The 11,891-nt window shown below is 29.0% G+C and overlaps 1 protein-coding gene across 3 annotated transcripts; it reads left to right on the top strand.

The window, feature by feature from the left end:
• Positions 1–2,574: 2,574 nt before the first annotated feature.
• On the top strand, positions 2,575–4,859 carry LOC105108930 (protein SENSITIVE TO PROTON RHIZOTOXICITY 1-like). Of its 3 annotated transcripts, none has more exons than XM_011003434.1 (2): positions 2,575–3,182; positions 3,233–4,859. In XM_011003434.1, exons 1-2 carry the CDS (start codon positions 3,072–3,074, stop codon positions 4,634–4,636), a joined length of 1,515 nt encoding a protein of 504 aa, XP_011001736.1. In that variant the 5' UTR covers positions 2,575–3,071; the 3' UTR covers positions 4,637–4,859. The 3 variants fall into 3 exon arrangements, with proteins under 3 accessions (XP_011001736.1, XP_011001734.1, XP_011001735.1); XM_011003432.1 differs by having other exon boundaries at positions 2,575–3,190; positions 3,235–4,859; XM_011003433.1 differs by having other exon boundaries at positions 2,575–3,205; positions 3,256–4,859.
• Positions 4,860–11,891: the final 7,032 nt, after the last annotated feature.

The raw sequence follows: 11,891 nt of genomic DNA, 5'->3' as shown, positions 1-11,891 counted from the left end.
AAAGATTAAGGGCATTATGAATACAATGCAAGATCGAAAAGCTGAGGTTGGAGTTCACAACAAAGAAAGAAGTTGATGCATGCCTTGTGGAATTTGATAAACAACTTTCCATTCGAAGGCAAACCTCACACCTTGGGTGTGAGAAATATTTGATGTTTGCCCCACGATATAAAAACAGACGAGGAAGGAAGGCCAGTTGAAGAATTTCTTTACAAAAATCGCTAGGGTGTATTCAAATTCAAATAACATCTCTGTTTGTTAGAATATCATATCCATGAAGAATGAAAAATAGAATGTTATGTTTAAATAAGATTTTATTTAGAAAATTAATTAGTCGTTTAAATTGGGAAAACATGAATTAATTTTCTATATTACGTTATATACATATCCATGAACGTCCTTTTGTGTTCTTCAAGATTTTATCATTGTAATTTATGTGGTTTTCCACGAAAGCACAATTTCATCTTGATAACTTTTAACAAATACACAAGTTTTTTTTTTATTATTTAGCCAAATATTCAGGTCGTACCTATATATATATATATTAGCTTTTACCTATATAATATCTAATCAATATTGATATCAAGAAAAAAATTAAATAAATAACCATACATATGTCAACATTAGAAAAATAATTTTCATTTGAACATGTTTCTAATTTTTAAGACTTCAAAAGTTTTACAAAAACACCAATTATTGGATATATTCTCCTCTTTTCCGAGAGATAATGGAAAAGAAAACAGAAGACATATATATATATAATGAAAAACTATCTTCTACAATTAGAAAAAGTCCTTAAATTCCGACAAGACATTATCTTTATTAATTTTTTAAATAAAATAGAATCCATGATCAAATACGGATGGGGATTTCATTGAAAACTCTGAAACTTGGCAGATAGATACAAAAATTTTACTTAAAAATCAAGACTTCATATATTGCTGGGGGACATTGCTTAGGTTATTTGCCCAAAATTCTGAATAAAAACATATTAAACAAACTCACCAAAGCCAATAAATTTACATTTTGGCTTTCCTTTTGACTCTTCCTGTGGAGATGCCAAGAGGACACTATGAATTATGCTAAAGGTGCCTTTAAAAAAACGAGCAAGCTTTTTTTTGAAGTTATGGGTTCGCATTCTTTTTCCTCAAAAGGAAGCACCAACGGCTAACAAGATCATGGTCCTTTTTTATTTATTTTATTTATTTATTTCAAATTTAATTATGTTCCTTTTCATGGACTTCGTTTTCAAATATTTTATTCTCTTCCTCTTCTTGCAATCACCAGCATTATTCAGCATATCCGCTTCCCGTCATTGCATAGGTCATTCTATGAAATCGTAAGCAGTATTCGTCTATGACATTAATTTAATTTGTCACGTTATACCAATTACATGGCCATATGTTGGAGCCATGTCCATTTTTATTTTGGCCCACAGCTCAATAATGGCTGTGGGTGCATTGAATGGATGATGGGCTCTCTGGTAGAATACATTGAAAGAGGTAAAGATCATCCCCATCCCACTTTAGCAGGGAAGCCAGCTTTATTTGCAATGACGTATGTCGTATATTGTGGATTTATCTAGATTAAAATTTTCCAACATCACGCAACCTTTAGCTCCAGGAGAAAAGGAAAAATTGTTTGTGATTTAATTGATTGAAATTAAAAATAAAATTAAATAAAAAATAATGCTCCTTTTATCTATTTTTTTTTTTTTAAAAATAAACAAGGTGCATCTGGCTTTCTTCCATCCTTGAATAAACAATGCCATGCTGTGAGCTTAACTTCTTCTTCTTCTTTTTAATTTTCATAATTTTTTAATTAATACTCTCTCTTTTATATTTTAAATTATTAGGTTTAATTATTCTAAAAAAAAATTATTATTAATCTTTTGAATTATTTTTATAATTTCATAATATTTTAAAAAGGTTATTATAAATTATCTTTAAATTTTTTTCCTCTTAAATTTTAGAAAGAGAAGTTGCATCTGCAAAATAAGATAAGTTATTAAGAAAAATAAAAATAAAAAAGATAGATGAAGTAAATTATTTCCAAGTGTATTTATCTTGTGTCTTTTGAAAGGGAGATCAATTTCATGTTATCATACTTAATTAGTGTTAACAACAACTTTTTAATATATCAATTTATATATTTTTAATTTTTTTTTATCAAAAAGAAACATTATCTTTTTGTTTCTCAATGAGCAAAATTCTATTATATAAAAAAACACATCCAAAATGCAGAAATATTTTTCTCTTACGTTATTAAATAACTTGAAATCATGCGTTGACTATTGTTATACTATTTATGAATATTGATTAAATTTTCAATTTCATGCTAACATTTTTTTTTTGTGCGGTGTCGTTTTGCTATTCAAATTTTTTTTTCTTAGTCACAAAGTTGTCATTTGTCACTTAAGAATACAAATAATAAATGAAAACGAAAAAAAGAAAAGAAAAGAGGAGGTGGTATGCTTCCTGGTGACCCCCCTCCCCCTCCCCCAGGTAACCCTCCCCCCATAGACATAAATCTAATAGCCAGTTAATAGAATTATTAAATCTCTCTTAAATTATTGACATTATTGTTGAAGTCCTAGAAAGAGAAAGAAGAAGAAAAGGTAAAAAACAAAAGCAGAGGGAAAGTCAAGTGCAATGCAAACGAGTGCAGATGCATCTAAACTCTAAAGAGACACAGTGAGAATCTTCCATAGTCCAATGAAACTTCACCAAAGTTGTTCCTTTTTTTTTTTGTGTCAATGCGCCACTTATACCAAGAGTGACCCAACCAACGGTTCTGATTAATGGGGTGCCATCAATCAAATCAACTCAAATTGCTACAAATAACAGTCCTGATTGATGGGTTTGATTTAGTTTTGGTGAAACTGTACCCTCCATGGTAGCAGAGACCTTTGCTGGTATTACATCGATGCTGTTCGAGCACAACTTTTCTTTCTCAAAATACATGGAGAAGCCGAGTTGAAGCAAGGTCAAAGTGTGTCTTGCTAAGATCCCAGCTTTTTGTTAGCTTTGATTCCACATACTGTGTGGAGAGGAGAGGAGAGGAGAGTGTATATGTATCTTAAGGAGAGGCTATCTGTAGATGTATGGGCAGATACTTCATCCTCCGGCAATGAATTGCCGAGAAGGATGTCCTCGGAGAATCCATCCTTCACAGATTTCAATTTACAGCAGAAGCAGCAGCAAAAGTGGGAGGACAACATAATATTTTCAATTTACAGCAGAAGCAGCAGCAAAAATGGGAGGACAACATAATACCACCACCTTTCGGAGGATTCAACCAAGCATCTGAATCTGGATATTTGCTTCTTTCCACCCGCAACAATCCAACCAAAATTCTGGATCATCAAGAAGATGGAAAAAGTATTGAGATACTTGAAACAAACAAAGTCCAAGACTGGGATCCAAGAGCCATGCTTAGTAATCTCTCTTTTCTACAGCAAAAGATACATCATCTTCAAGATTTGGTGCATTTATTTGATGGCCGCAAAGGTCAGGGTCTTGGGGGACAGGACCAACTCGTAACGCAGCAACAGCAGTTTCTCATAACTGCTGATCTCAATTCAATTATTGTTCAGCTGATCTCTACTGCAGGTAGCCTTCTCCCATCTGTGAAACATACGCTTTGTACAGACACTCCTAATGGACTGCTTGGGCAGCTTGGAGGACTTCTTTTTCCTCCTGTGGCGGGCATGAGTTGTAGTCCACAGCCGCAACATGGTAGTGGAAGGAAAGTTTCTGATCAGTCCGACAGGATGGATGTTACTGGTAATTGTGGGACTGACCAGAACCACTTCATTGAAGAACATGAAATGAAAGAGGAAGAAGATGCTGATGTAGGAGAGTACCTTCCACCTGGTTCCTATGATATATTACAACTAGAAAAGGAAGAAATACTTGCGCCACACACCCACTTTTGCACAATATGTGGGAAGGGGTTTAAGCGGGATGCAAATTTGAGGATGCATATGAGAGGCCATGGTGATGAGTACAAAACCCCTGCTGCACTTGCAAAACCCAACAAGGAATCGAGCTCAGATCCAATGGTTGTTAAGAGGTATTCCTGCCCTTTTTCTGGCTGCAAGCGTAACAAGGATCACAAGAAGTTTCAGCCTTTGAAGTCTATTTTATGCGTTAAAAACCATTACAAGAGAACCCATTGTGACAAAAGCTACACCTGCAGCCGATGCAACACCAAGAAATTCTCAGTGACTGCAGATCTTAAAACTCATGAGAAGCATTGTGGCAAGGATAAATGGCTTTGTTCCTGTGGCACAACATTTTCGAGGAAAGACAAGCTTTTTGGACACATTGCTCTGTTCCAGGGCCATACTCCTGCTATTCCTCTCGAGGAAACTAAAGGACCAGCTGTGTCATCTGATAAAGTGGACAGGAACGAAGCATCAAATAAGGTTGGAAACATAAATTTCAGCTTTGGCCCTCTTGAAGCTACCGGAAGTGGGGCTCATAATGTTATGGAGGTGAACGACGATGCTGATGATCCTTCCAGTTGTTTCTCACCGTTGAACTTCGATACATGTAATTTTAGTGGGTTCCATGAGTTTCCTCGACCTCCATTTGATGATTCAGAGAGTTCATTCTCTTTTCTTCTTTCTTGATCCCGTAATTACAGTCAGAAAACCGGCGGGGTGTCTACCTCTAGTAATAATCTTCAATAACATATATAGTAATTTTAGTATTAGCTCATGATCATGGATCTCAGATTTCAAATCCTAGTACATTTGTAAGGTGAGGCTGTCCGATGTAATTTCATGAGTTCAAATAAATGCTTGTTCTTTAGCCATTTTCTGAATAGTAAATTTTGATACTGCAACTTTATCACAGGTTCATACTTCTTGAAGCCCCATGGTATCTCAACATGAATTTTAGTTTGATAACAGCCAGATCTGTGATGGTTTTTGATATTATAAGACACACTCGTGATCATTCATTATACACTTCTGACTAATTTGGAACATAAGGCCTTTCACTGATGACGTCTTCACTATCTAGTAAACAACATTTTTTCAGATGCCCAAAGAATTTCAAATCTGGTAAGCGAAAGTGTTTCGGTATGCCACGAAGTCTAGAGTAACTTCAAGAGCTATTCGGAAATTGTTGGAGAAATTCCGGATCGTGGTTCGTGATCTCTTGCAAAACAAGGCTTGGATTTGGACAGGGTTTGTCCTAGCCCAACTAGGAGAGGCATGGCTTGCCTGAGATAGAGAAGAAAAGACTTTGTTTTTAAAACTTGGTCATTAAATCAAATAATTTGCTATAAAATAAAATTATAAATAAAAACATGATATAAAAATAAATATAATTAATTATAAAAATTATTTACTTGTAAAAATTAAACTTTGCAAAGTTGGTGTTGATAATTTTTTTTTATAAAATTCTTATGTATAGAATTTCATTTTTCTTTTTTAAATCTCATCATTATTGCAAAATATAATTTTATTTTCTCATTTATAATCTTAATCTTTGATATGTCATTAGCTTGCACAATTTCTGACCCTCTATAATTTTTTCAAATTTTCTAATCTAGTACAGGATAAAAATTCATATACATATTTAATAAATACAACAAATAAATCATATATATCAATAAATAATAACAAATCATGAAAATCTTTCAAAGACGGAAGACTATAACAGACTCATCCACCTTGAGACAAAGGGGGAATTAACTAAACGGGGCTTAGCTGAAAGCTTCCCTGTTGGATTCGTTACCAGCTTATTGACTTACTCTTCTATTCGTTATGGATTTACTCCCTTAACTAAATCAATTGAATGAACTCGATTGCTAAACTAGAATGGCACCAGTCCTTCAACAACTCTCGTGTAAGCTTTTTGAGTAAGAAAGTAATGATTATATTTTATAAATAGTCTTTGTTAATAAAAAAAATAATCTACTTTGATATTTTGATTTTTAAGAAAATCAATAACACTTTATTGCATTTATAAAAGTTTGTTTTAAAATACCATACAAATCTATATTGAAAATATTGAAACTCTTTTCATAATTGTGAAATATACATGGTAGCAATAAATTTTTATCTATATAATTATTAATTCTCTATTTAATATACAAAAAAAAAATAATTAATTATTTTATGAGAAAATAAAATAATAAAATACACCCAAACAAAAAATAAACTAACAAACTCATCCAAATAGAAGCAAACTCGTAAGATTTGTACTTAGACCTGTTTTTGCTAAAATGTTTAAGATATAATACAAGTTGTTTAAAATATAAAATATTTTTTTAGATAATTTATTCATAGTTGTATGTTTTCTTAAAATGAAATAACTTTTTTATGGAGAAGAAAAAAAAACAACTATAAAAACAAGAAAAAAAAGAAAAGAGAAGAAAGATGATCTCACAATAAATCTACAATTGTTTGTTTTGTATTATGGTGAACAAAGAGGATGTTAATGGAGAGTGGAAAACAATCTATAAAAAAAAAAAAACATGTAAAAAGCTTGTCTGAGATAGAAAAGGAAGCTGATATGTTTGCATTTCAAATGCAATGTGAACTATGTCACGCAGCATTGCAACCAACAAAATAAATTATTTTAGTACCTTATTTTTTTATGACAATTTACATTACTTTAATAGATTACAAGAAAGAAAAAGTATTTTATGGCCATTTAAGAAAAATATATTGAATGTCTATATGTTGTCAACAAATTGTATAATGTCCCTTGCTTATTTTAGTTTTTAGAATTTCTGTCATCTTGATATTTAATTTTATGAATATAATGTATGTTAATTAAAGAAGATGATACTAATAAACTCAACATTTTACTACTTTCTAGAGAGATTATTTTCATTCTTTATTTGCTTTCTCTTCTTTGTTCATTTTCTTCCTCCTTATAGTTTGTTTTTCTTATAATAAAAAGCTCTTTTATTTTTAGAAAATAAACAACCATGAACATATTATCTAAAATAATAATTTCATACTTTAAACAACTATTATTATATCTTAGATATTTTAGCAAAAGCAAGTTTAACTACAAATCTTATAAGTTTGCTTATGATCGGGAGAGTTTTTAACTTTATTTTTTGTTCGAGTGTGTTTTATTAATTTAAAATAATTAACTATTGTATTTTTTTTGCATATTAAAAAGAGAATTAATAGTTATATAAATAAAAATTTCTTCTTGCCACTGAGATTTCACAACTACTGAAACAATTTCTTCATTTTAAAGGTGGATTTGTATGGTATTTTAAAACAAATTTCTATATATGTGCAAGAGTTTTTTGTTGTTTTTCTTAAAAAAAAAAACAAAAACATTAAAAGAGATTATCTTTCTTACAAACATAAACTAATCATCTTTATTTGCAAAATACAGTCCTTTTCACCCTAAAACCTAAAACATAATTATGATTTTTTATTATTCACCGATACATCTGATTTAACTGTTGTATCTACCAAACATGCATTAGAAACTTTTATCCTTTAATAGAATATGATACTTGAAAATTTTATAAGAGGTTAGAAATTATATAAACAGGTGTCATATCAAAATGTAAGATTATGAATGAGAAACTAGGATTAAATTTTGCATTGAAGATAGAGTTTTTTTAAGAAATAAAGTTTTATATTGTTGTCGAAGCATTCTATGTAAAAAAAATTTTAAATAATTATTGATACTGACTTAGTGAAATTTTATTTCCACAAGCAATTAATTTTTATAATTTATTGTGTTTATTTTTATAATTTATCTTTATTTACAATTCTATGTTACAGTAAAATTTTGATATGATGGTCAAGTTTGAAAAACTATGTCCTGAATTGATCATAAAGGAGAGCAACCTTACTTATTAAAAAAGAAAGAATATAAAAATAAATACAATAAATTATAGAAACTATTTACTTATAGAAATTAAACTTTACAAAGTCAGTATTAATATTTTTTTTAATTATTTTTATGTAAAATGCATCACAGTCAGTGCAGAATTTCATTGTTTTTTCAAACTTCACCTCTATGTTTAGATTTCAAATCCAATATGGACTATGCCATGCAACAATGCAATTGACATAGTAGTTTATCTTAGTACCTTATTTTTTTTTTATGACAATATGGGGTGTATATATATATATTAACATAGGTGTTTGGGCTAATTTATGTGCATCTCGACCAGTCTCACAGGCCCTAAACTTAATGACCATGTAAGCTTATAATGGCCTTGAGGTTTGTGAAACTCAAACTCGAACTGGTGATCTCTAGAGAGTTAATCTAGGGCCTAACCAGTTAAGCTACACCTCGTTAAGGTTAGTCTAGAGTGTTTTAAATATATAGATAGAGGTTTTGATGAGTTATTAGACTACATTACCTTCCTTGATAGGTTACTACGAAAAAAACACTATTTTATCACCATTTAGAAAAATATGTTCAAGGTCTCTATGTTGTCAACAAATAGTACAATGTAGCTTGTTTATTTTAGTTTTTAGAATTTTGTCATCCTGATATTTAATTTTATGAACATAATATATGTTAATTAAAGTAGACAATACTAATAAACTCGGCGTTTTACATATTTCTAGAGAGACCACCTTTCTTCTTTATTTGCTCATTTTCCTTCTTATAATTTGTTTTTCTCATCATATAAAGCTCTTTCATTCTAAGAAAATAAACAACTAAGAATATATTATCTAAAAAAATATTTTCATGCTGCAAACAATCTCAGTTATATCTTAGATATTTTAGCAAAAACAAACTCAAATGCAAATTCTATGAGTTTGCATCTCATCATGTGTGTTTTTAACTTTATTTTGTGTTCGAATGTATTTTATCGTTTTAAAATAATTAACTATTGTAGTTTTTGTTTTGGCATCTTTGAATAGACGATCAATAGTCAAATAGATAAAAATTTCTTCTTGCCATCGAGATTACACAACTACGAAAAGAGTTTCTACATTTTTAGGGTGGATTTGTATGCTAATTTAAAATTCTGCATGTGCAAGAGTTTGTTGTTGATTTTTTAAAAATCAAAACATCGAAGTAGATTATTTTTCCTACAAACACAAACTAATCAGCTCTACCTATAAAATAAAGTCACCTCCACCCCTCGAAAGTACTTATGATTTGTTATTATTCGCTGATACATCTAGTTTATGTGTTGCATCTACCAAACATGCATTAGAAGCTTTTATCCTATACTACAATAAGATACTTGAAAAACTTATAAGAGCTCATTAATTACGCAAGCACATGTCATATCAAAAGGTGACACTATGGATGAAAAAATAGGATTAGATTTTTCATTGTAGTTTTGAAAAAATAATAAAACTCTACACTGATTGTGATGCATTCTACATAAAATAATTTTAAAATAGTTATCGATCTGGCTTTGAAAAGTTTTATTTCTACGAGTAATTAATTTTTATAATTTATTGCATTTATCTTTATATTTTATCTTCATTTAGAATTCTATTTTCCAATAAATTTTTAATTTGATGGCCAAGTCTGAAAAACTATGTCCTAAATTGATCATTAAGGATAGTTACCTTACTCATTAAGAACAATATAGAAAAATAAACATAATAAATTATAGAAATTATTTACTTGGAAAAATCAAACTTTGCAATGTCAATACCGATAGTTTTTTTTAATTTTTTTACGTAAAATACATCTCAAACAGTGCAGAACTTCATTATTTTCTCAAACTCTATCTCCACTGCAAAATCTAATCTCATTTTCTCATCTATAATCACATCTTTTAATATGGCATCTGCTTGCATAATTTCTGACCTCCTATATGTTTTTTAAGTATCAAATTCTAGTATAAGATAAAAGCTTCTAACACATGTTTGGTGGATAAAACATATAAACTAGATGTATCGATGAACAAAAACATATTATTAGCATCTTCCAGGTTATGGTTGAAAGGGGTTATATTATGCAAATAAAGCTAGTTAATCTATGCTTGTAAGATAATCTGTTTTGATTTTTAAAAAAATCAACAACAAACTCTTATACATATATAGAAATTTGTTTTAAAATATCATATAAATCCACCTTGTTAATACGAAGCAAACTCATAGGATTTGTACTTAGACTTGCTTTTGTTAAAATATCTAATATTTAATATTAGTTGTTTAAAGTATGAAAATGTTTTTTCAGGTATATGTTCATGCTTATTTTTTTTATGGAGAGAAAAACGAGGAAAGAAGAAGGGTGGTCTCGCTATAAAAAAAGGGTGGTTTGTTTTGTGTTATGGTGAACAAAGAGCTGTTAGTGGAGAGTGAAAAGCAAGCTATATATATATAAAAAAAAAAACATGTAAAAGCTTGGATTTGAACCGATAAAACAACTTTTTTCAATGCTATAATATTATCTATAATATAAATATTTCATGTTTATAATATAGTTTACTGTGTAATAAGTTTATAATGAAGTAAATGTATATTATGTTTTATTTAAATTATAGTATAATAATAATAATTATTATTATTATATGTAAATTACTTTATTTAGTTTTTAATAATATCATTTAATCAATCTCTTTCACCTGTCAGGAAAGCATCGACTGGCTTCACAATAGTGGTACTGTGGATGGTAGGTGTAGGTGGAGTTGTGCTATCTCCGGTGATCATTCCATTTTTTAATAAAAATAATATTTTAAAAGATGAGTCTCCATAGGAGATGCATGCAGAATGGGATCGCAGAGAATCAAGGGTACGGAAAAGCTTAATGAACTCTGTTGCTTTGAACACATTTAAGGGAGAGCTCTGGTGTAATATATAACCGGGTCTGGCAACTCTATTGCCTATTGTTATTTGATGTGATTACGTTTAATATATATATATATATTACCATATTTATATGTGCATGTAATAGTAGTGAGATTTTGGTTGACCTTTTCTACTCTTTTTTTATTTTTTTTTAAATAAAAAAATTATTTTCAATTTAATTTAATTTTTTAATTGTTAATTTTTTTTCATTTATTTTTTATATTAAATTTTATTCTTCTTATTACTATTTATTTTTTATTTAATTAATCTTTTTCTAATTTTATTTATTTATATTTGATTTCAAATTATTTTTATATCAAATCTAGTTTATATTTTTTTATTTTTTTATTGTTATTTATTTTGTTATGAATTTTATTTTATTATATATTTTTTTTCAATCTTATTTCTTGGTATTTTATTTCTTTAAAATTTACTTATTTGGAGGAGCTGGTTCTACTTTCATTTTTAAAGAGTAATATGGATTAATGTTTATTTTTAGGTCTTTTTAAAATTATTTTTTTATTTTTTAACTTCAACATTTAACTTATTAACTTATTAAAAGTTAGTTTTTATAAGGTTTTTTAACCTTTTTTTTATTAAGTTACAATCTTGTGTCAAAAGTTAGAGAGTTAATAAGTTAATTTAGGTTTATTTTAATTTTTTTAATTGTTTTTTAATATATTTTCACTTTTTAATATTAATTTATAGATAATTAAGTTTTATATTTTTTTTAATTTTTTCTTGTTAGTTTATTTATTGTTATTTTATTTTTTTTAATTTATATTATTTAAATTTATTAAACTCGTTGAAGTTAATAACCTAAATATCTTTCTTTCCTTTATTTTTTTGACCTTTCATAAATTAAAAAAACAAATAAAGAACACTTGTATCACCCTAGCATCCTATGATTTTTTAGGTTAAAAACAATTGACATGAACGTTTTGGTATATTCATGAGGAATGTTTTGGACACTAACATTCAATTTTATGAGCTCACAGTTCTCATTGATGGAAAAGGCCGAATACCTCAAAATCTAAGAAAAGAAAATTCAAGACTCAAAATGACTAGTGAATGGCTGCAAAGCATAGTTTTAAAACCCGGCCCGGCCCGGCGGGTTGACCCGGGACCC

Source organism: Populus euphratica, unplaced genomic scaffold, assembly GCF_000495115.2.
Source record: "Populus euphratica unplaced genomic scaffold, PopEup_1.0 scaffold401.1, whole genome shotgun sequence".
NCBI classification, from domain to species: Eukaryota; Viridiplantae; Streptophyta; class Magnoliopsida; order Malpighiales; family Salicaceae; genus Populus; species Populus euphratica.
This window is presented reverse-complemented; position numbering and strand designations above follow the sequence as displayed.